Source organism: Oreochromis niloticus, unplaced genomic scaffold, assembly GCF_001858045.2.
Source record: "Oreochromis niloticus isolate F11D_XX unplaced genomic scaffold, O_niloticus_UMD_NMBU tig00003224_pilon, whole genome shotgun sequence".
Taxonomy (NCBI): Eukaryota; Metazoa; Chordata; class Actinopteri; order Cichliformes; family Cichlidae; genus Oreochromis; species Oreochromis niloticus.
In genome coordinates, this window is record NW_020327817.1 from 111024 (window position 1) to 136775 (window position 25752).

Consider the following 25752-nt stretch of genomic DNA (forward strand, 5'->3'; position numbering starts at 1 on the left):
CTAGCAACAGGCAGGAGAACACACAGGTCTTAAACACACAAAGCAGTAATCAGGGCATAGGAGACAGGAGGCTGAAAACAAAACAACCACAAACAAAAAACTGAAGCATTGGAAGCAGATCACAAACAGGTCAAGAGGCCGACCCGGAGGATGGCAACACAGGAGTCCAAAACAGGGCAGTTCAGGGGGCCGACTGGGAGGCCAGCAGCACAGAAGTTCAAATCAGTTCATTTCTTCAGACCGACCGTGCAAAAAGCAGCGGTAGCAGCACCAGTGGAATAAATCCGGGGGCCAACCACGCGGAAGGCAGCGGCGGCAGTGACAGAGTTGGTCTGCAGCCGAGGAGGTGCTGCAGGCAACGACGCGCTGCAGGCAACGACGCGCTGCAGGCAACGGTGTGGGAGCTGCAGGTGGTGGTGCTGCAGGCTGGATAGATTCCTCGGACCCTCCACCTTCCAGTGGAGACAGACGGCTGAAGCAGTCCCTGGGACCCTCCAGCGGAGACACACGAAGGCCGGACAGGCCCCTTGGACCCTCCAGCGGAGACTGAAGACGAAGGCCGGACGGGCCCCTCAAACCCTCCAGCGGAGGCTAACACAAAGCCAGCAGGCATGGAGTCGTCACACAAAGGAGATTGAATCTGCTCAGGGCATTGGCTCTGCCTAGGCTAACACGGTGCAGTTCTCAGGGGGCTGCCTAACCTTCAGGGGTCAAGAATCTGCGGGGGCTGAGACCTAGCCTCTGGGGAAGCCCTGGAGTTAATAACTGTGCCAAAAGCAGCTAAATCGTGAGAAGCACCCTGGGTTGAAATTAGATTTTCTCCCTGCATAGAGATAACAAATGGCAAAGTGGCCGATAGAATTGAAGACTGAATAGTAGACCCAGCTAGCTGCAACACAGGAGACAGCGCTAGGAGCTGTTGAACAGGTGACCGCGCTACAGGAGACAGAGCCACAAGAGACACTGGAGACTGAGCCACAGGTAGCGGGGACACTGGAGACTGACCTAGTGGCAACTGAGAAGGTGAGAGGGTGACACTGGAGCCTGAACTGATGACAAAGCTAATGACTGCGCTACCAACTGAGCTACTGACTGAGTTATGGACTGCAACAAAGGTTGTAGTGATTCTGGTTGTGGTAGCGGCTGAGTGGCAGAGGGGGCTGAAGACTGGGCTACAGGTAGCGGGCCAGATTGTGGTGGAGGTGTGACAGGTGGTGGCGTTGCGGCCGACACTGGGAGCTGAGCCGAAGGCTGCTGGACGGCTGATAAGCAGTTCTTATTGGTATCTGCCGCACAAAACACAGCCCAGGAAAAAACAGTCTCACAGTCCGAAATAGGAAAATTGTCCGTTTCACTCACCACAGTCGGCTGCTCAGGAATCCTGGGGATTGACTGTGGCGAGGAGCATCTGCGGTGTGAGCACCGCTGTTTTTCTGGAGGCTGGACTGACGAGCAGGACATAACGACCTCCGGTGAGTCGGGCAGCGAAGCAGTAGTAGCTTGGAAAAGGTGTGGTGTGTTCCGGAGAAAGGCCTGTGTGATTGGGTGAAGCAATCCAAATTGGAGTCGGGGCAGTCTGCTTCTCTCCACCCCAGGGAAGACGGTAACACTACCTGGGTCTGGGTAAAGTTTCAATCAATCAATCAATCTTTATTTATAAAGCACTTTTCATACAGCAATGTAGCACAAAGTGCTTTACATGGTTAAAAGCAGCCCACCCTGCCGTCCAACTCAGTTTCCCCCTCTAGGGGCAAGGGTACCTAGACCTGGGGCTTACGCTTGGGGAGTGTGATTGTGTGTACAGCGTCTCTTTATGTCTGTCTCCACGTTGGGTGAGTGTGGAGTAATTGCCTATGAGAGCATGAGGGTGGGAATGGATGTTTGTATCTGTGTGTGCCTGTATGTCTGTGTCTATATGTCAGTTCGGGTATCATACGCCACCTCTCTGGGGACATTTCAGGCCTCCATACCTTAGAGGGCCTATCTCCCCCACCACTCCCCTGCCAGTGGCGGACGCCCCAGACATCAGTGCACTGGTGGTTCTTGGTTTCCGGGGATGGACGTCCAGGTACACACCGGCTCACTCTTGCTTGTCAGGGCCTAAAGCCTGGGGCTCGCTTGGGCTCCTTCAGGGGTGGGGTACCCTAAGCCTCTCGGCCTGGGGTTCGGTCACTCTGGGACAGCTGGCTGCCGGCGGAGCTCACAGGCAAGTCACTGCAACCCCCCTGGCTTCTGCTCCGCAGCTGCTGAGTGACCCCTCATCTGGGGCTCTCTTCAGCTCTTTCCTTGGTCTCTTGTGCTCTAAGGACCTCTGGCTGTCTGGAGCCTGGATCTCCTCCATACCTGCTTCATGCCCTGGAGGACGGGGCTGTGCCCCCCCCACACCCTCTAGCAGATCATTACATGAAGGAACCTTTTAAAAAATCAATCGCGCTCATGCTCACAGGTGTACACACGGGTGCTCACACACACAAACTACACTCTTTTTGGCTCCTACCTCTAAGCACACTGTGCGCTGTTGATCTTACGTGCTGCACAATAATATTCAATATTTAGTATTTACTATTCACATAGTTCATCCCAATGATGTTGTTATTGCTCTCTTATTTTGCTTGTTTTCTCTTTTTTCTTTCTGAACAGGTGATCAGGTGATTGATATGTATTTTTTGTCTGTTTGTTTTGTTGGTTTTTGCCGTCCCTCTTCTCCGCTGTGTTTCTTTCCCTACCTCTCTTTCTTTCTCCCTTTTCTTTCCCCCAGTCATGTCTGTCCTGTGTTTAGCAAGTGAAAATAAAATAAACAATAAAAGCAAAGGTGGATCAAATAGACCAATACGGCAAGGCCGGGATGGTCCATTTTGGTAAAGTAAATCCGTTGGGCATCTTTCTTCGCCTTTAGACAATAATTCTGATGGCAAAAGATCCAAACGGGACAGGTGGGAAAAAAGGAAAAAGAATGAGGTTTGGACATACTGGTTTGAACACTACACTATTCATGATAGGGAAACATAATACAGGGAAATGTGATTACTGTGGAGAAGAAGAAATGATAGAACATGTTATATTGCACTGTCAGAAGTATCAGGTGGAGGAGACAATTGATCCAAAACCTCAGTAATATAAAAATGAAACTGGATCTTATTGATTTATTGCAAAATGAATCTGGAAGTTATCAGGCCTTATTTCAGTCTTTGAAAGAGTCAAAATTGTTAGAAAGGATTTGGGGGGGGGGGGGGGGGGGTGTTCCAGTATATACTCCATACCAGTTAAAGATAGGAAATCTTTAAAAGCTCTATATACTGGGTTGATTAGGTCAGTATTGGATTATTGGTGTATAGTATATAATTCTGCTGCCAGTACAAGTCTTCGTAGGTTAGATAGTATCCAATATCAAGCGTTAAGACTTTGCTCAGGTGCATTCAAAACAACATCTGCAGCAGCACTACAGGTTGAATCGGGGGAAATGCCGTTACAAATAAGAAGAGAGCAACTGACATTGAATTACTGGTCAAGTTTACAAGAACATGGTCTTAAATTCGCTTACAGTGCAGTAATATATTAATCAGTATTATAGTTATGTCAAAATCTACACAGATGTATCAAAGAATACAGCCAACCAAAGTGGGATAGCCTTTATAGTTCCTGAATTTAATATCAAGGTGGGGAAAAGGATCAGTGACGATTTGTCAGTGTACACGGGTGAAATGGTTTCCATATTGTTAGCAGTCCAGTGGATTGAGGAAACGAAACCACTGAGATCTGTGGTATGTTCAGACTCGAGCTCATCACTGGCCAGCCTGCAGGACAGTTACTCAGACTGCAGACCTGACATTCTGATAGAGATCCAGCAAACATTGTTCAGAATTGTTATGATGGGGCTTGTGGTCACATTCTTATGGGTACCAGCGCATCATGGAGTTAAAGGAAATGAAATGGCAGCTAGGACAGCAAAAGTCGCAACAAGAAGACCGATGGTAGATAAGGTTATTAGTGTGAGTAGGACGGAGCTCAAGGGCAGAATACGACACAAAATGAAGGAAAGGTGGCAAAAGCAATGGGAGGAGAAGAGGAAAGGGCGATGGTTGTACAACATCCAAAGGAAAGTGGGGGACATGAGAAGTACTGGACGAAACAGGAGAGAGGAGACGATTATATCTCGACTGAGATTTGGACACACTGGCTTAAATAGCACATTATTTTTAATAGGTAAACACTGTACAGGGGAGTGTGACTGCAGTAGAGAACAGGAAACAATAGAACATGTTTTATTGCATTGTCAGAAGTATGATATGGAAAGGAGACAACTGATCAAAAAGCTGGACGATATGAAAGTGGAGTTGGACTTGTTTGATTTATTTCGCATGAGCTCTATAAGTGAAAGCTATCAGGCTGTATTTTGGTTTTTAAGGCAGACCCATTTGTTCGGGAGAATGTGAATATTTTATTTTATTTTATTTTATTTTTTGTCATTTCGGTCCACACTCCACACCAGTTGGTGGCGGTAATGCACCATTTTGCTGTTTGCCAACCACTAATAGACCTATACAGAAGAAGAAGATGAAGAAGAAGAAGAAGAAGAAGCAATACAACCGGAAATCGTAAACAAACACGAAGTTTTTGTTTTGGCACAATTTACGCCCTACAGCTGTATAAATCCGTTTAACTTGTAGTCTACTAACTTTTTCTATATTGGGATTGTTTGTCGGGAGTTCCAAAATCATCCACAGTCATTTTGACTTCAGCCTGATAGCTAAGGCGGAGGATAGCTTCTGTAGCCATAAGCGCTAACGTTAAGAGACCTGTCGGACAATGAATCTTTTAAAGATGTTGTCAGCATCAGAGTGTTTGTTGTTGTGTCTCGACGTTCTGATACTATCTGCATCAGCTGAAGGTAAGGATGCTAATGCTAATTTTTAGTTTACGGATATAAGTTCGTAGTCAGACCCAGCATTCATACCACCTTAGCCACCTTAGCTAAGTAGTATGAATGCTGGGTCTGACAACATGCTTCATGTCTTACTGAACTACTTGTGCAAATATATTTGTATAAAATTTAAACTTTACATTTTTATATAAGTGGCTTTCTTATACTTATTGTGTCACTAAAAACTCAACCTTAAAGGACACATTTTGCTTACAAAAGATTTAAAGCCTCGCTAAACGTCATCATCATCCAGTTTTAGTTAATTAATAAAGTTAACTAAGATAAAAAGCCGCCTGCACTGTCAATTGCATTTGGATGGTTGACCCAAAGTCTTTAAACTCTACTTTCACTACCTCTCCTCCTTGCACCTGCACTGTTCACACCTGTCTTCATCTCATTCAGGTGTATTCTGTGTGGTGTAGCTTCTAAGCTGGCTAAGAAATATTTTGAAGAGAGGAGTCCTTTCTAAGCCTCCTTACTTAGATTATAACAACATAACTAATCACCTTCACACATGCAACAGGTTGCATTTACAGCTGAAAGCCACTTTGACTGTAGTGAGATGAGATAAGAGAGAGTGATCCAAAACAGTAATACAGTAGTATTACGGCATTTTTATACCTAAAAGTTCTGAAATCATCTTCACTGTAAAGTTCTTATGAAACACTTTTCAGGAGTGCAACGGCAAGTCAGTAATTCTATTTTTATCTAAACCTCTAGAAAAGGACGGTCAAATGTTTCTGTAAATGGAATAAAAATTTAACAAATGTTAAACTACTCTGAAAGTAAGCTTTAAATATGGTCTCATTGTTGTCTTGTGGAGAACTTTCTTGGCTAACATTTGCTTAAATGTACTTTATTATAATTATTCTAAAAAATAATAGCCAGCAGCCAGGCTATTGTTTAACATACATGTAACCTGTTTTTACAGCGCAATGGAACCCCATTGCTCACTATTCCCATTTGGTCCGCATTATGATTAAAAAATGTTTTGTCCTTCAGGTTCACGAATCAAAGTGGTTGTACTAGAACGAAGTGACGCCATCCTGCCTTGCTCACTCAGCACCAAGGAGAACATTGTACAAAAGCTGTTTAACTGGAGGAAAGTTGATCCAAATAAACAGGAGGTGTTCAGGTACGATGGAGGCCTTCATTACTATAATGGCCTTCCAGGTCAAGACGAGCACTTCAGTGGACGGGTCTCACATTTTCCACTAGAGCTGCAGTTTGGTAACGCCTCCATCATGATCAAAAACACCGTGGTGAATGACAGTGGAGTCTACACCTGTGATTTTCCACGTCTGCAGCAAAAACAAACATTCAGCATTGAACTTGTTGTTGGTGAGTATTTAAGTTTTAATGCATCTGGAAAAAAACCCCTCTAAAAACTCATATTTTAATTTTTTTTTTAAATGTTGATGTTGTTTTGTCCACACTCAGTTGTACAGTATGTGGAAAAACAAAATACAAATTCACTTCTTATACACTAACATTTGCTTAACTGTACTTTTATTAAACAGTGTGTGCAAACGCAGCAACAATTTCATTACAAATTCAAATTTGCATGTAGACTTAGATTACATGTGAATTGGAAATAAAGGCTAACAGTGCAAAAAGGGTCTCTGCTTTAGGATCATAAATTCAAGTCGATCAAACAGTCAATGGTTAAGTTTGGATTAAGAATCTACTTTTAATCATGAGGCTCTTGAGCTAAAAATCAGCCACAGCGAGAGAGGTGAGTAGCTTGAATAAAGCGATATCGATTCATTAAATCCTGAATCGACTTTTAAATATAAATGTATTTTGCCAGAAACGCCAGAATCTCAGGTTAAAGCTCATAAAAGTATGTCTAAAACCATCAAACCACAAATGAGAGCAGGTACACGGATTCTGCACAAAGAAGTAAACACAGAGCGGACCCGACGCATCAGAATCAGCTTTCTCTTTTTCAGCTTTCTCACCCGACAGCACGTACACGGACACGCCGTCGGGGCTGAAAGCCGACAGCTCACTGATTCTGATGCGTCGGGTCCGCGCAATGGTTACGTCTTTCTTGCACTTGATTCTGAGCTGCAGAGTTTGTCTCTCTCCAACCAAAATTCACTGAACCAGCAGCAAAAGAAGATCCAAACTATGATTCACATTTGATAAATGTCTTATTTTGCTGTTTTGTTTCCACCACAATAACATCCCACTTCATGCACAGCTCAAATCTCTGTTTTCTGCATTATTCATTTGCTTATTACCCACCAGTCTACCGTTGTTTACAGCGCTGTCGGCCGCTGTCTTTTTTTCTTTCTTTTTTTTTCACGTAAATGTCCTTGGACAACAAAGCCTAATTTCTGCTGTTCAATACTGATGAAATTTATACTTTTTAAAATTATGCAAAATTGCAGAATCTTTTCAAGGTTATCTGCTATAAAAAGCCAGGCCAGAAAATCACCTTCATGTTCTTCTGTGTTTTATCCTCAGTTACTTTGACACAAAGGCATCTGCTGTGATGCTCACAACTTTGATAAAGTCTCACAAGTATCAGTACTAATAAATCATCAGAATTATAATATTTCTGACTGTCTGAGGCAAAATTGAATCGAATCAATTATAGAAATCAGTGATGATAGTCAGCCCTAGTGAGCGGCCTAGGCCTGACAGAAGTGGATGTAGCTGTGGGTAATAAGAAAAGATGAAAAGAACTATTGATAACTTTTTTGTTAAGTTAAGGCCTGATCCGTCTGAAATTCATAGCCAGCTCTGACACGGTGCCATCAATCTTTGAATGCTGAAAAAGCAGCTGTGTATCCAGAAAACACATTATATGCTGCGATAAATGCACTGCCCAAGTGTCCCCTCTCCCCACTGCAGGCAGCAGCAGCAAACAGGTCGTCAGAGGAGCCGAGATGATGATTAAGTTGAACATTTTCTACAATATTGACAAAGAGTGCCAAAACACTTTAAGCACAAACACTTTTTCAGTAACTTATCTTTCTTGCAGAACTGTGCTCCAAATAAAGAACTTTGTGTTGACAAGATTGTTAGTTAATCATTTACAAAGTAATACTGTCCTTATGGACAGCAATTTCCCCCCAAAAAAGTGAGCATGTAAAACTGCGGTTTTAAGCAATGCGGTTGAAAAATTTGGGTGCGCCTAATTTTTGTGCTGGTGCAAGAGTGCAACTGTGACAAAAGGTTAGTCTAGAGCCCTGTGTAAAACTCTGCACTCAGGTTCCCTGGCTGTGTGGATTTCAACTTACAAGTACAAATTTTGACCCGATTTTTCTTGATTGGTCAATGTCATGTTAATCACAAATGTAGCACAGAGTTTTACTCGTAGTATTTTGCTTTGTATCTGTAACCAGACCTTAACAAAAAATGTGTAACTCGTGTAAATATTTTTTACAAACAAATCTTTTTTACACACACAAATTCTCATCTGTAGATGCACAAACATAAAATGTTCACATAGTTTAGCTCACAAGGTTACAAAACTCAGTACAAAGTACAAAATATTTATGACCACAATTTGAGCCCATAGTCAAGTGCCTGTTATTTGTCTTGCAGAGCCTGTAATGAGAGACAGATCTGGAAAAATTCCTGGTGAGTAATGATGCTGATATCTACAGCTGTAAGTTGTGTAGCTACACATCTGTTAGCCTCAGCATCTATCAAACATGTTTAAACTTGCCATAAACAATTTATTAAGATATCACTGAAATCTGTGGTTCTGTCAGTAATGACAGATAAGGAGAAATCTGTCCTGAACCTGACTTCAGTATCACTGTTTATTGTTGTCGCCTTGAAGACCGACACAGCACCCGACCTTTTTTAAAAATGTGAATAGGCTGTTGCTGAAAGTGTTGTGACGCACATAAATGGTATATCATCATTCTGTTGCTGCATTTGCACATCATCTTTAAGCTGACGCACATGTGACTCTCCTGCACTATAAACTAGTGCTGGGCAACATGACGATATATATCGTGTGGACGATAGAAAAGTGTCTACCGTGCCATTTGTCTTCTATCGTTTATATCGTACTAACCCAAATTTTATAAATTATTACATAAAATATATAATTAACCCTTTACAACCGGTTGGAGCAGGCACACTGTGTTTTGCCTAACTATTTTTAAATCCCTGTAGAACTGGAACCACGTAAGGTAGTGCAATATTTTTTTTTTTGCATGTGAAACCGGAGGAGTTGTACTTACATCGTATGCCATTAGCTTGTCCTAGGTCACAGTTTCCTTCCACATATAGCTTTGCAAAAATTGCATAAAAAGCACTGCAGCTACAAAAACATAATATTCCACAAACACGCTTTGCCGATGTTCATAACACTTCCTACGTTGGCATATACGTCAGCGCGAACTATCACATGTCCGCCATTACCTGCCCGAAACCGGAAGTGACGTCATTTTCCCGAAAGGGCCTTATAAGCCTATGTTGGTGTTTTTAAAAGTCATGTTTTACTTTATGCTTTTCTGTATCATTTCTGGGATGCTTAGAACTCAAATTACACTGTTGGAATTAGTTTATTTTGATGCATTATAATATTTATTTTCATTTTTCCTGTAGTATATAAAAATTAGTGTATCTCAAAAATAAAAATGTGAAGACACTCAAAATAAATTTCTCATGGTTGGAAATTTTTGTATTTACAGTTTTGAGGGATACACCTCTTACATTTTTTTTAACTAGAAATATATGTAAAAAACAAAACAAAAACGATTTTCAGTTTTTTTTGTAGTTTATTGCACTACAAGTTTTTGCAATTTATGTAGTTACTATGGACTTAATGCATACATATTATTAAAATTTGGGCTATAACGGTTGTATTGATGTATGGAAACTTGACATGCTCCCACAGTTGGCACTACAGCATGTAAAAGCATAAAGATAAGCTCTGGCGGACTTGGTTCTATGGTATGTCTTAAAGGGTTAAATAGCCTGTGGAAAATATATTAGTGTTGTCTTCTCACTATACATGCTCTTAACTTTATGCAAGTAAAAATAAAGTATAAAAAAAATGATATTTTTCGCAAAGAAACTCCGTCTCGTGGTTTGCGAGCTGGTGCTGCTGTACGTGCACCCGGATTTGCGACATACTTTACGGTAACTCAAAACAAAGACTGCACCCTCGGCACTTGCTGTTTACAGACTGCGCACTTTCTAGATGACCACAGGTCAGGTTGTATATCGAGATATATCGTTATTGTGATATAAAATATTTCATATCGTGATAAATATTTTTTCCATATCGCCCAGCACTACTATAAACACCTGAGAGCAGCAAATATATTATAAGCCTGACAATTAGTATAACTGTGATGTGGATTTAAAGATGGCAGTGCAGGTACTGGTGTCAGGTACATGCTGTATAGCTAAGTTATGCTGGTTATGCTCGACGTGTCAGTTGTGTTGTGCACTGATTTTCACATCACATCATGTGTCACACAACACAATCTTTGTGGTGCGTCCGCTGGTCATGCACCTCATGATTTTCCAACTTAATAAGTTGTTGCCACAGCCGCTGCAGTGAACCATCACACGTCTGTACGGTTTTGTTTTTCCTGCTTTTTTAATGATGTTCCAGCACAGAAGCTCAGAGATATAAGGAAACATAAATGGAGTCGTTGGAACAGTTTGAAAACTTGAGTTTGTGGAAAAAACTTTGCACAACACCCTCGACAAAGTCTTGGCTTCTGATTTTGACGATTTCTCCTCCGATATCAGCGCTTATGTGACGATATTGTCTGAGTGTTCACACCTATCATTCAGGAGAACACTGCAGCGGCTTGTGCCATTACATGTATTACTGGATATTTTACTGCGATCAACCCCCCAAAAACCTAAAAATGAAACTACATCTATTGTCTCAACCCTTTCTATCAAAACAAGCTGAAGATTTTCTAAAGAACACACACACACACACACACACACACACACACACACACACACACAGACAAACTGTACATTTAAGCATTTTGAACAGGCTCAAGAGCTCCTGTGTTGCAGAAAGTCAGAGTTTGAGTGTGAGAAGTGTTTGTTTCAGAATCAGAATACTTTATTAATCCCAAAGGAAATTAGGGTTACAGCAGGCAGCATGCTAATGGCGCATGCACACTTACAAAGGAACCTTCTGACCAAACTTACACAAACAACACATTGGGGAGACATGTCAGAGAGGTAGGCTGATAGGAAAAAAACAATGAAAATACATAACATGAGGTGAGAGGAGGAGAAAGAAAAGCTCCATTCAGACTGAGCTCCTACTGGGAGAATAGTTTGATAACAGAAAAAAACACCTCAGCACAAAAGCACATGACTATCAGTACACTATAGAAACACAAGACAGGCAACAGGGACGGGTAAAGGGTAAGAGAGAGCTGGTGTAGACAGCGTATCTGGTCCTGCAGCATGTCTGCGCTGGTCCAGTCGACCGCCATCTTCTCCGGGAGGGAACAAGCATCGAAGGCGTTTGGAAAGGGAGGGGGAATGAGTGTGTATCAGTGTGTTTGTGTGTGTGTGTGTGTGTGTGTGTGTGTGTGTGTGTGTCCAGAGTTCAGCTGAGACAGTGTCCTTCGCCCTGCCAGGCTAAGTAAACAGTCTTCCAGCCAACCCAGGTGGCCTTGCATAGAATGGGAAGAACAGTCTAAACACAGTCGTTATCAGGGAGTCTTTGTTCGGCTCCAGCCTTGAGACCGCAGCTGGCGCCTAAGGGATAGCCGAGTTATGATGGTGGTTTTTCTTTTAATGCGAACAACTCATGAGAATTTCAAAGTTGTACGTTAACACACCGACACTGGTCTCTCAATCTCCCGTTGGAGAGCCGCGAGCTTCTCCATGATGTTGTCAAACTTGCGCTCCGTGATGTTGTCATTCTTGTGCTTAAAGAGCAGATTCTGAGACCTCACGACCGCAGTGAGCTGCTCCAAGATATGATCCAACTTTCGCTCAGAGGTGTTATTCTGAGTGAACTTCTTGATGTAATCCGATGTACGCTCAGAGGTCTTATTCTGAGTATTCACGGCAGCCGTGGTGAGCTTTTCCAAGATCTTAACCATGCTGCACTCAGTGAGCCCTTTCTGAGAAGTCGCGCCTCGTCCCATCGTTTCAATTCCAGCGGGCAGCCTTGTGGGGGTTTGAACAGCCGGTTCCGCTCTCTTAATTCTCCAATAAGCCAGGGCCAAGCCAGCTCCGATCAGCAAGAACCCTGTTATCATGGTTCCGAATAGGTAGATATCTTCAGCGTCCTCGATCGACAGTCCCGCCAGGCACACGATCCTCCATTTCTGCCACCCGTCCATCGTGTATCCGGCAGGGAAAGTACCTCCAGGGCACTCTGGCTGTCCCGAGCCGGGGCTTCTCGTTGAGAAGAGCGTGTCAATTACATTCAGAGACCAGTTGATCAAATCCATTATTTGTCTTTTAGGTTTTAGACACAGACTGTGAGAGAGTGTTCCAGGGAAAAGTAAAAAAGGCACGAGACTAGACAAGGACATAAGAAGCTAAGCAGGGAAGATAAGGGAGAGGAGAGGAGAAAAAGTGCGACCACCTTCACTGAGAGCAAAAGAAAGAAGATCCTGTAGCTGCTATGTTAAGCTAACCATAGCTTATGTGCTAATGTCGTTTATGTCTAAGCCCTCTGTGAACCCACATCGCTGTTAGTTTTTCTTTTTATAAGGACTTTGTAAGGTGCTGGGATCGACTTGTTTCCTAACATATGTTTAATGAATCAGTCAGTTTAAAGACCAATTACCATAATTGTAGTTTTTCTTCAGAAGAGATCACACATTTTTTTATATATTAAAATTAATTGAAAGCAGTGACACATTAATTTGTTATTCACATTGTAATTTAGCTTAACAAATACAAACATTTCTTTGCAGTATTCAGCGTTGCAGTACTGATTCTTTATTCTTTCTGAGACATTAAAAGAGGTGAAAAGACTGATCAAGTGATTGACACAGCCACACTGTGTTCACAGGTGCAGCTCCGAAGCCACTTGTTCAGATCCTGAAAACCACCAAGGACCAGGCGCGGCTGAAGTGTGAGGTCAGAGGTGCTTTTCCAAAGCCTAAAGTAGAGTGGAGGGACAGCAATGGAAACATCCTTCCTGCTGAGGAGCAGGTGTCACAGACAGGAGAGCGCTATGACATCACCCTCTTCACCACGGTGACCAGGACAAACAGCAACATCTTCCTCTGTGTAGCCACACAGGAGGAGATCAGTCATGTGACTAAGCATGAGCTCTACGTCGCTTTCTGTGGTAAGATTTGTTTTTTGGCATTTTGTAGAACAAATACCTGTAATTGTTGTTTCTGACAGAATGCTTGGAAGAAGCTACTTTCTAAGTAACTTGTAGGTTTGTCTACTTGGAGAACTTTTACTGAACCGCAGCAAATATTTATTTGATGTTCCTTTTTTAACATCAGAATTGATAAGGGCTTTGATTTGACCCTTTTGGAATTTTAAATATTGTCTAACTCTCCAAAAGTTGATTCTGTTCATCTGGACGTAGCGTTTTGTGGGAGAAACGTTTCGTCACTCATCCAAGTGACTTCTTCAGTCTCAGCTGACTGCAGGTTTCCCCAAATCTTATAAACAGTACATTTGCATAATGACTGAAACCAGCCCACTGAAGGAACAATGGGCTGGCAATCCTCCTGGCACTTAACAGCGTGCACTATGTTACTCTGTTTGTGTTGGGGGACCCGATCCTTGGGGTGGACCAGTTTTTGGCGCAGCGTGTTTTGGGGTTTAAAAGCCACAGAGACCCGGTGTTTAGATGCCAAACAACTGGCTGTAAATGCGTCTCAATTGCTCTGATACTCCTGACACATATGGGATCACTACAGGTTTTCTCTTAGGCAGCGGTTGTCCTTCTCTCCTGGATCGGCTGGAGCTTTCTTTAGGTGTCTTTCCCGCTTTGACAAAAGTCCAGCTGGGATAACCACATTTACTCAGAGCCAAGGGTCAGTTCTACAGGCAGAAACATGGGTGTGCCATTGGCTCCCCAGTTTCTCCAATGGTCATGAGAATTTGCATAATTATGATTAAGGAACTGACCTCCCAGCCCATTGTTCCTTCAGTGGGCTGGTTTCAGTCATTATGCAAATGTACTGTTTATAAGATTGGGGAAATCTGCAGTCAGCTGAGACTGAAGAAGTCACTTGGATGAGTGACGAAACGTTTCTCCCACAAAACGCTACGTCCAGATGAACAGATAAAACTTTTGGAGATTTACTTTCCTGGATGATTGAGAATGCATCACGACATTGTGTGACTCTGTTAAATTAAAACCTTAATGTGCTTATTCCTCAAATATTGAATTATTCGCTGTGTGGGATTAAAAAGAAAAAACACACACGACCGCATTTACCTAGAACTGCCGAGGACGACATTTTTACCCCATAGAAATTAATGTAAAACTATTAATGCGGCATGCTCAGTTGCCTAGCAACATTATTGTTTACAGACATTGAAGGCTGCTATAACGTGAGCCAGAGTTTGATAAATGAACATATATGGGACTGTAGTCAAAGGAGTTTGCAAAGAAAAGCGTCTGGACTTCTTTAAGTTGCTTGAAGACGTTTCACCTCTCATCCGAGAAGCTTTTTCAGTTCTAAGGTCAAATGGTGGAGAGTCCCAGATTTAAACCTTGGCTGATTGGGACCCACACCCGCTTTCACACCTTGGCTCATGTGATTAGGTAGAGGATCATCAGGGGGTCCTTTGTCCCTCTTTGGGGGGGGATACTCCCACTGGGTTTAAATCTGGGACTCTCGGCCATTTGACCTTAGAACTGAAGAAGCTTCTCGGATGAGAGGTGAAACGTCTTCAAGCAACTTAAAGAAGTCCAAACGCTTTTCTTTGCAAACTCCTTTGACTACGATGACCTGGATGACTGAGAACCTTCACAGACATATGGGACTGTAGTTAAATAAAAGATGAATAATTACTGTCAAGCTGAGGATGAAATTTGAGCAGAGCCAGAGCAGGTGTGACTGAATGTGCGAAGAACGGGTGGCTTGGTGGCTTTGCAGAGCATTGAGGAAAATGCAGCTGAGCTGAACAGAGTCCAGAGTGTGGAGAACTAATCTGAGCTAATAAAGAGTGAAATCAAGAGCAGAATAGCCAAACAGGTTTTCAGGCCTGAGCTGAGGAGGTGAAGCTGCAGACTTAGACTTGTTTGTCAAACCTTAACCAGTGCAGGGGCCTCCCTACACCCCGGACTGCGTTGTATGATCTTGTGTTGGATTGGGGTGCACAGTAGAGAGACCAGTCGGACACAGGCATTCAATTTGTGGCTCGGACCGCTGCGCCATTTATTTAGACACTGGGGCATAAACCATTCCAACTCTGCTGCTGCTGGCCCTTGCAAAGCAATCACAGTAAACACTGTGCCAAGATGGCGGCCATGCGAACAAGAAACTTACAACTACGGTGTCATAGTTGTAAGTGAATTGTTAAAAACTAATTCAGCTAAACTTCAAGCTAATTTTAAAGCTGTGCTTTTCCTCCATATTTGCTACGACATTCAGTGGAATCTATGTGAATTTTATTTTTGGTTCGTACATCATTACATGAAAGTCATGAATTGATTTTGAATATCATTGGAATACCAACCAGAATTCTTGTTCCTCCAGACCAGCTCTATGGCCATTTGAGACACAGATTACATCAGTCAATCACAGATACTCCTGATCTTGACTCATTATGTGTATAAAGCACACCTGTCCAGAGAATCGGTTTCTTCCATTCTGATCTCTCCACCACCATAAACATGACTAAAGAGCTATCAAAAGATACCATTGTAGACAGGCACTAGGTGGCAGTGGGCTACAAGACCATCAGGAAGAAGCTCGGTGAGAACCTGACAACTGTTGGTGCAGTTTTTTGGAAATGGAATAAAATGACCATTGTTTGCCTTTTGGCCTGGAGCTCCATGCAAGATCTTACCTCATGGGGTAGAACAGGGCAAGGTCTTGCATGGAGCTCCAGGCCAAAGGCAAACAATGGTCATTTTATTCCAAAAATATTTATCATGACATATATTTGAAAATTTGCGATAACAATATAATTGACGATATAATTGATGTGAGACAAAATACTTTACAACTCCACAACTTTTTTTAGTGCAAAAAATACCCCATCAATGTATTTTCACTTAAACAAGCAGCTGTTTTTTATGTGCATTAAAGCTATATAAAAATTTAACAGTGCAAATGCAAATTCCTTGCTGACAGTTGAACCAAAAGGCATTTCCAGCATAACCATGTATAATATCCACAAAACTGAAAAAGAGGTTATACACACACAATACGGTAACATTATGTTGAAGCACAGTACTCTCTTCTTCAGCAAGAACATCGAAGATGAGTAGTAGATGGATGACAATGTCCCAAAACGTATCACCAAGACAACAAAAGAGTAGCTAAAGAAAAGGAAAATTAAGATTGTGGAGTGACCTGTCCAGTCTTCAGACATCAATTCTTTAGATAATCTGAGGAGGGAGCTCAAGCATGGAGATGCTACGTGAAAGTGAAGAAACCTGAAGGATTTAGAGTTTTTGTAAAAAGGAGCGGGCCAAAATACCTCCTGAGATGTGTGCAAACATGACGACAAACTATGAGAAATGTCTTAATATTGTGCTTGCTAGCAAAGGTTTCTCCACCATGTAGTAACTCATGTGTTGCAGGGGGTCAATAAAATGAAACAACCATAAAGTTTAGACACTGTTTATTGAGCAAACTTACAAACTCAACAGGGGATTTACCTCACATGATGTACATGCCGTGACATTGCATAAGCTCAATGAAAATATGCTGTGTTTCAGTGCTAAGTCAAAGCTAAAGGCAGGTTCACAAAATATTAGTGTGTATGACACAGATTGATCAAAAGATCAATTTGTCAGGTGAGAATCTCCTCAGTGTTTGGTTGTGTTCATTGGATTTAAAGTTTCAAAGCTTTTAGGAGCGTTTCTTTTGAGGTTTATTCAATTAATTACATGATTTAAATACATTCTCTGCATCACACAAGGTTTTTGTGATGTCTTTCAGGCACATGTGGACAAGTTATCACTGGATGGCTGGCTGGATGTTTAATCGGAATGCTAAGTTTTGCTTTAAATCTGGCTGCGCTTGTGGCCACAGGGACTATCTCAATACGCTGTAACAGAGGTAAGTTAAAGTAATTATTTAATAATATGCTGTGTAAAGCGACCAATATGTTAAATATATAAATGAATTGTAACATTAATATTGTATTATTAATTGTATTATTAGGAGGGCAATCCCAAAAGTAAAGTCTCCTATTGTTTTAGAAATACAAACAACCATTTATTTTCCATAATATTTACATAATTTGAAGGGTTGAAGAATTATTTATTTTTCTACATAATCACCATTTCGGTCGATGCATTTTTGTAGACGCTGTGGCAGTTTTAGAATGCCCATGTCATACCAGCTCGCTGTCATGTCCTTCATGAAGCTTTCACCTCTTCGTCAGAGCAGAATCACCTTCCGGGCAAATGTTCTTGGGGAATTTGGGGAGCAGGTGGTAGTCACTCGGTGCCAAGTCTGGGCTATAGGGTGGGTGATGAGGTTCCAACCAAAGTTTTGCAGGACAGTGACGGTTTGACGGGCAACTTGTGGAAAAGCGTTGTCGTGGAAAATGCTTACACCCTTGCTTAACGTTCCTCCTCTCCGGTTCTGTATTGCCCTTCTGAGTTTTTTTCAGTATTTCACAGTACCTGTCAGCATCTATTCTGGTCCCAGCAGGCAGAAAGTCGACCAACAATACCCCCTTTCGGTCCCAAAACACAGTTGCCATGACTTTGTCAGCAGACTGTGTTTGTTCGAATTTTCACACCACTTGCATGATTGTTGTATGGTCTCAGGTGCAAAGTGGAACCCCCTGGTTTTGTCACCAATGACAATCGAGTCCAAGAAAATGTCCTTTTCATTTGCACAGCGGCGAAGAAATTCACGGGAAGAATCAACTCATTGCCATGGTCTTCTGTCAGCCTCCGTGGTACCCGTGTTGCACACACCTCGATTTCTCTTTGGCTCTCGGAGGAGGCGGACGCACTTTTACTCCTCTCCCTTATGTCCTTGTCTTGTCTCGTGTTTTTGTATTACTTTCCCTGGAACAATCTCTCACAGTCTGTGTCTAAAACCTAAAAGAGAATTATGGATTTGATCAACTGGTCTCTGAACGCTATTGACACCATTTTCTCAACGAGAAGTCTGGGCTTGGGAGAGCCAGAGTGCCCTGGAGGGACTTTCCCTGCCGGATACACGATGGACGGGTGGCAGAAATGGAGGATCGTGTGCCTGGCGGGACTGTCGATCGAGGACGCTGAAGATATCTACCTATTCTGAACCATGATAACAGGGTTCTTGCTGATCGGAGCTGGCTTGGCCCTGGCTTATTGGAGAATTAAGAAAGCGGAACCGGCTGTTCAAACCCCCACAAGGCTGCCCGCTGGAATTGAAACGATTGGACGAGGTGCGGCTTCTCAGAAAGGGCTCACTGAATGCAGCATGGTTAAGAGCTTGGAGGCGCTTACGACTGCGGTGAATGCTCAAACTAACACCTCTGAGCGTATATTGGATTTCATCAGGAAAGAATCCACCCAAAACAACAACTCTGGGCGGAAGCTGAATTACATCTCGGATCAGTTGGCTGCGGTCGTGAGGTCTCAGAATCTGCTCTGTGAGCAACAGAGTGACAAGATCACGGGATCGACGGCTAATAACATCATGGAGAAGCTCGGAGCCATTCAAAGGGAAATTGAGAGACCAGTGTCGGAGTGCTAAAAATAGAGATGGCACGATACCACTTTTTTATGTCCGATACTGATACCAATATCATAAATTTGGATATCTGCCGATACCGATATGAATCCGATATAGTGTGTTTTTTAATCAATAAAACTGTTTTTTTAATATCTTGCTGCATTTTGTATAAGTTCATACTCAAGTTTAAATAAACAACAACACTAAAGCTATTCTGTTATACCTGTATGTAAAAAATACACTGCACCCAAAATATTTCATAGTTCAGCAACACTGACCAATCTAATAAACTTACACCTACTCCATCCTCCCTATTCTGGTATTTTAAAGATTACTTAGCAGAAATATTAAGCAACCTAACTAACAGGGTTGCAAACTCCCAGCAAAAAAAAATAGGGAACCACCCCCCACCCTCCACCAGATGATGCTTAATTGATGTAATCAACTTTAATTTGATGCGGGGTGAAAAAAAACGCACAGAAATAAATTATTTTTCAAGAATAATTAAATAGATTCAACATCTTTCTTCTACAGAATTGCAGAATTCACAGATGGTACTTTCCCAAAGGACAAAGTACTAGTATATTAGACTTAACAGTTACTATATACAGTAATGGACTTCTATACATTTTACATCAGATTAAAACTTTGGGTGTAAGATTCAGATAATTATTTATTAAAAGCTAGATATTTTAAATGAGAATAAGAAAGAAAAGTATGTCTTTGTGCCCCCTTTTCCCTGTTCATGCCCTATCGGCCCCCCTGGCTAAACTTTGCTAGATCCGCCCCTGCACAGTTACCAGCCGTCAGCTACGTAGAAAAGGATCCTGGTGTAGAAAGTAATATTAAATAAATTCTAACGACAGCTTATCAATGTTAAACGTGCTGCTGTTGTTCAGCCGCTGGTTTCCTCTTTCTGGTGCAAAGTGGGCCAAAAACAAAGAAGAGAGACGGACTCACGACAGAAAAGCCGATCAGCTGATCATTAAGCAGTTTCATGAAGTAGCGGCAGGAGAGGGAGAGAGAGAGAGGCAGTCGCTCCATATATCGGTTGTTAAGCTTAACGTGGGAATGCTTTACAAACATTCAGAGATGAACTTACACACTTGCTTTACTTCTCTCTGGGATAACTTCCTTGGAGATGAAATGCTGGTTTGGTAGCGAGGCTACAAATACACGCAGCCGCTCTATCATGTGAGCACACTGCTCCGACGTGCTACGGTTATGAGCCGAGTTATGCCGTGTCACAAGTTTTGTGAGGTGTTTTTTTTATATTTAATGGATCAGATTACATTTTTTATTTCTCGCCGATATCCGATTCAGTAATTTAGGTCAATATCGGATCGGTCCATCTCTAGCTAAAAACAGCTTGAAATTCTCATGAGTTGTTTGCAAAAGAAAAATCACCATCCCAATGCAGCTACCCCTTCGGCGCCAGCTGCTGTCTCAAGGCTGGAGCTGAACAAAAACTCCCTGATAACGACTGTGTTGAGTCTGTTCCTTCCCATTCCATACAAGGCCACCTGGGTTGGCTGGAAGACTGTTTACTTAGCCTGGCAGGGCGAAGGACACTGTCTCAGCTGAACTATGGACACACATACACATACATATACTGATACTGATAAGCACTCACTGGCGCATCACCCTCCCTACCCAAAGCCACCTCCAACGCTTGCCTCCCCCATGATGTGGACATCTGGTCAGTTGGAGGCGCAGTCGAAGATTACAGCGGTCCCAGATCAGATGTACGCACTGGAACACTTTCCCATGTTGCTTGTCTGTGTTTATTGTGTTATTTGTGTTGATATCTGTGCATTCCTGTATTATCCTTTTGTGTTACACATTTCGATGTTTTTTTCCTTGCTACCTGGCCTGACCTGTCTCCCCAATGTGATGTTTGTATTGTATGTACGGTCGGCGAGGTCTGTCATCTCAGTTGTGGGCAAAAGACCTGCAACTGACAAATAAAGGCTATCTCATAATTATGATGAATGAACTGACCTCCTAGCCCATTGTTCCTCAGTGGGCTGGTTTCAGTCATTATGCAAATGTACTGTTTATGAGGTTGGGGAAACCTGCAGTCAGCTGAGACTGAAGAAGTCACTTGGATGAGTGACGAAACATTTCTCCCACTGAAAACGCTACGTCCAGATGAACAGAATCAACTTTTGGAGATGCTGCAAAGAGTTCAGGAAGGAGGTGATTATATCTCATCATCTCTCATCTCACCTTCCGATATTGCAACTTGTCTGTTAAAATCCTGTGGATGGTGCTTTGGGAAACCTCAAGAACTAAAATGCAGTGAGCATCCAGAGTAATCCGCCGATCTTTTCCTCAACCTTCATGACCCTTGGGGAATTGACGGTCTCCCGCTCCTTCGTACTGAAATTCATGCCAAACAACCGGCTGTAAGCTCTCCACACCACCACACCAAACTGGAAGCTGGTTCCACAGAAAAGAGGCCTGAAAACTGAAGGCTCTGCCTCCCATTCTACTTTTAAATACTCTAGGAACAACAAGTAGGCCTGCAGAACGAGAGCGAAGTGCTCTAATAGGGTGATATGGTACTACAAGGTCATTAAGATAAGATGGGACCTCATTATTTAAGACCTTGTATGTGAGGAGCAGGATTTTGAATTCTGGATTTAACAGGAAGCCAATGAAGGGAAGCCAAAACAGGAGAAATATGCTCTCTCTTTCTAGTCCCTGTCAGTACCCTTGCTGCAGCATTTTGGATTAGCTGAAGGCTTCTCAGCGAGTTTTTAGGACATCCTGATAATAATGAATTACAGTAGTCCAGCCTGGAAGTAATAAATGCATGAACTAGTTTTTCAGCATCACTCTGAGACAGGATATTTCTAATTTTAGAGATGTTGCGCAAATGGAAGAAAGCAGTCTTACATATTTGTTTAATATGTGCATTGAAGGACATGTCCTGGTCAAACATGACTCCAAGGTTCCTCACAGCCTTACTGGAGGCCAAGGTAATGCCATCCAGAGTAAGAATCTGGTTAGATACCATATTTCTAAGATTTTCAGGGCCGAATACAATAACCTCAGTTTGATCTGAATTAAGAAGCAGAAAGTTAGCGGCCATCCAGGTCTTTATGTCTTTAAGACATTCCTGCAGTTTAACTAATTGGTGTGTGTTACCTGGCTTCATGGACAGATAGAGCTGCGTGTCATCTGCATAGCAGTGAAAATTTATGCTATGTCTTCTAATGATGCTGCCTAAGGGAAGCATGTATAATGTAAATAGAATTGGTCCTAGCACTGAACCCTGAGGAACACCATAACTGACCTTAGTGTGTAAAGAGGACTCTCCATTTACATGTACAAATTGGAGTCTATTAGATAGATATGATACAAACCACTGCAGCACAGTACCTGTAATACCTACAGCATGTTCTAATCGCTCTAATAGGATATTATGGTTGACAGTATCGAACGCTACACTGAGGTCTAGCAGGACAAGCACAGAGATGAGCTAAAACAGCTGGGTCTAGAGATGGCTTTTTAAGTAAAGGTTTAACTACAGCCAGCTTGAAGGCCTGTGGTACATAGCCGATTATTAGAGATAGGTTGATCATATTTAAGATCGAAGAATTAATTAATGGCAGGACTTCTTTGAGCAGTTTTGTAGGAATGGGGTCTAAAAGACACGTTGATGGTTTGGAGGAAGTAATTATTGAAGTTAACTCAGAAAGATCAATTGGAGAAAAAGAGTCTAAATGAATATCAATGGTACTAAAAGTAGCTGTAGATAATATTACATCTGTGGGATCATTTTGAGCAATTTTGATGATTAAAATTTTATTTGTGAAGAAGTTCATGAAGTCATTACTAGTTAACGTTAAAGGGATGGTTGGCTCAAAAGAGCTCTGACTTTTTGTCAGCCTGGCTACAGTGCTGAAGAGAAACCTGGGGTTGTTCTTATTTTCTTCAATCAGTGACGAATAGTAAGATGTTCTGGCTTTGCAGAGGGCTTTCTTATAAAGCAGCAAACTATTTTTACATGAAAACTATTCTTAAACTTAGTTACAGCGCTTTCAGAAAGACATCTACTTTGATAAAGTCTATTCTCCACTGCTGTGTAATCAATTATTGTAAATGTGAATGTTATCAGGAAATGATCAGACAGCAGAGGGTTTTCAGGAAATACTGTTACATGTTCAGTTTCTATGCCATATGTTAAAACAAGATCTAGAGTGTGATTAAAGTGGTGGGTGGGTTCTTTTACATTTTGAGAGAAGCCAATTGAGTCTAATAACAGATTAAATGCCATGTTGAGGCTGTCATTTTTAGCATCTACATGGATGTTAAAATCACCCACAATAATTATTTTATCTGAGCTGAGCACTAAATCAGATAAAAAGTCTGAGAAATCAGAGAGAAACTCTGTGTAAGGCCCAGGTGGACGATAGATGATAACAAGTAAGACTGGTTTCTGAGTTTTACAGCTGGGGTGGACGAGGCTAAGCATCAGGCTTTCAAATGAATTAAAAGTCTGTCTTGGTCTTTCGTTAATTAATAGGCTGGTGTGAAAAATTGCTGCCACACCGCCCCCTCGGCCTGTGCTTCGAGGTTTCTGGTAGTTAGAATGACTCGGGGGTGTTGATTCATTTAAACTAACATAATCATCCTGCTGCAACCAGGTTTCTGTAAGGCAGAGTAAATCGATTTGTTGATCAATTATTAAGTCATGTACTAACAGAGACTTGGAGGAGAGAGACCTAATATTTAATAATCCACATTTCACTGTTTTACTCTTTGGTTCAGATGTGGATACTGTATTGTTCTTTCTTTTTGATTTTTTATGTTTAAATTGTTTATTGTTGTTTTTTAGTTTGTTTTTTGTCTGTTTGGGAGCTGACACAGTCTCAATGGAGATGGGTTTTTGGGGGGGTAGCAGGAGGAGAGAAGTTGCAGAGAGGCGTGTAAGACTGCAACTCTGCTCCCTGGTCCCAACTCTGGATAGTCATATTTTGGGGGGTTTAATAAATTGGTCCATATTTCTAGAAATGAGAGCTGCTCCATCCAAAGTGGGATGGATGCCGTCTCTCCTAACAAGACCAGGTTTCCTCCAGAAGGTTTACCAATTATCTATGAAGCCCATATCGTTTCTGGGACACCACTCAGACAGCCAGCAATTTAAGGAGAACATGCGGCTAAACATGTCACTCCTGGTCTGCTTCCCAGCAAAGCCGCTCATGCTTATTTGGGAGTGGAGGAAGCACCAACTACAACAATGTGGCCAACAGCTGTACAGTTTCTCTACGTCACCACTGTTTTCGAGATCGTACTTTTGGGATTGCCCTCGTATGTGGTTTTTAAAGTATTCTAATCTGATCTTAGAGTGATGCTTTCTGCTCTTTTTGTATTTATTCTGCTTCAATAACTTTTTAATTTTATGGGTTTAGCTACAGGTTTTCTTTGATTCCTGCAAATAAATCACTGAGCCACCCTAACCTCAGATACAGACTTTGAGTCAGTTTCTGTCTGTGTGTGTTGAACTAGAATGAGATTAAAATGTTTTTGGAATAGCAAATAATTTTTGTAAGATATCTAAAAGTTAACTTAATGAAAATGTGTTTTCAGGCTGCCCTGGGAGTGCAAACAAATCCTCAGAAGATCCACCAGCACCAGATTCTGAGACAGGCCCAGAAGAATTACAAGTTCTAAGGAACGGTTCAGTGGTTTGTTCCCCAGCTACTTCACACTGTTCATGGGCAAACTACTGAAACACATAAAAGTTATCTGTGTGTGTGTGTGTGTGTGTGTAATTTAAAAAAGAGTGGATTAGCTTGTTACGTTGATTAAAGTGAAACCCCTAAAAACAATCTGATGAAGCTGTCTCAGATCAAATGTCCAGCACAGTTCACCCTCTGAAGTCTAACCTGTTGCTGGCATCAGAATTTTTTTTTTTAAATATCTGTAATCCTTGAAGGATTGTGTTATGCTATGCTTTTGGAGAACTGCAAAGGGAAACTAATAATGTTGATACCTTTAAGACTAAGGCTACGTTCACACTGCAGGTGAAAGTGCATCAAATCGGATTTTTTTGCCCCTATGCGACCTGTATATGACACAAGACAGACGCCAATTATCAGCGCCGGAGAAGACATCGCGAACGCTTCCTGGCCATTCCGTGTAGATTTTAGTGAAACTGTTGGGAAGACAACGTTGGAGAAACATTTTATTTGTACTGTATTTTCTACAGATTCTGACAGAAATCTGCAACTATCCTTTGAAGCACCGCTCCTCTAAAACAGCAATAAGGATCATTATTAGGTTCTACATTATTATGTAAATAACAAAATAACTTAGCAAAAATTGGGAAACGTGAAGTCCGAAGTCTTTATGTTAAGGGCCATCAGTCAAACAAACAGAGCGAGTTGTGTGTGACGTCTTCTTTTGCGCATGCGGCCGCTTTGAGCGTTCACACTAGAGAGCAATTGCTGTCGCATTTTACTTGTAGTGTGAACAAGCAGACAAAAAAAATCGGATTTGATCAAAAAATCGCAATTGAGCATTAAGACCTGCAGTGTGAACGTAGCCTAAGGTTTGATTTAGGCTTCTGTGAGAAATCGTAACTCAAGATTTGGGTGTTTGTCTTGTAATCGGGCAGCTGTGGCTACAACTGTGGTTTGCCTTCACCAGTGTATGAATGTGAATAGTGGTATTGTAAAGTTGCTCATAGTAAACCAGTGGCACCAAACTTGGCTAGAGGTTTAAGACAATTCGTTAATTATGGTCTGTAGCTGATAGGGCTGGGCTATATCATACCGTTCACGGTAATACCGGTGTAATTTTGGGCGACGATAAGAAAATGAAATATCGCGATAGAACACAACAAAGAACTATTTTTGGTACAGCATGCTAGCAGGGCGTCGTTATTACCGTGTTTTTTGGAAAATATGGCACACTTAAAATCAATCCTTTTGATTTTTCTGAAAATCGACAGTGCCCCTTATAATCCCGAGTGCCTCATGTATGAATTCTAGTTGTGTTTACTGACCTGGAAACGAT

General features: G+C 42.0%; 1 protein-coding gene across 3 annotated transcripts; it reads left to right on the top strand.

Moving 5' to 3' along the window:
• Nucleotides 1-3511: 3511 nt before the first annotated feature.
• Nucleotides 3512-24904, top strand: LOC102079499 (butyrophilin-like protein 1). Of its 3 annotated transcripts, XM_005456447.4 has the most exons (7): nucleotides 3520-4890; nucleotides 5860-5865; nucleotides 5923-6262; nucleotides 8480-8515; nucleotides 12909-13190; nucleotides 16984-17103; nucleotides 24322-24904. In XM_005456447.4, the coding sequence occupies exons 1-7, from the start codon at nucleotides 4807-4809 to the stop codon at nucleotides 24462-24464; spliced, it is 1011 nt and encodes a 336-aa protein (XP_005456504.1). In that variant the 5' UTR covers nucleotides 3520-4806; the 3' UTR covers nucleotides 24465-24904. The 3 variants fall into 3 exon arrangements, with proteins under 3 accessions (XP_025760459.1, XP_005456504.1, XP_005456505.1); XM_025904674.1 differs by lacking the exon at nucleotides 8480-8515 and having other exon boundaries at nucleotides 3512-4890; XM_005456448.4 differs by lacking the exon at nucleotides 5860-5865 and having other exon boundaries at nucleotides 3530-4888; nucleotides 5924-6262; nucleotides 24322-24466.
• The last annotated feature ends 848 nt before the right edge of the window (nucleotides 24905-25752 follow it).

What these genes read in the sequence shown, in the direction of transcription:
- LOC102079499 (XM_005456447.4), top strand. Translation starts at nt 4,807, where the DNA reads ATGAATCTTTTAAAGATGTTGTCAGCATCAGAGTGTTTGTTGTTGTGT. An exon ending in CAGCATTGAACTTGTTGTTG is followed by an intron (nt 6,263 to 8,479) that starts GTGAGTATTTAA and finishes TTTGTCTTGCAG; the next exon opens with AGCCTGTAATGAGAGACAGA. An exon ending in CAGATCTGGAAAAATTCCTG is followed by an intron (nt 8,516 to 12,908) that starts GTGAGTAATGAT and finishes CTGTGTTCACAG; the next exon opens with GTGCAGCTCCGAAGCCACTT.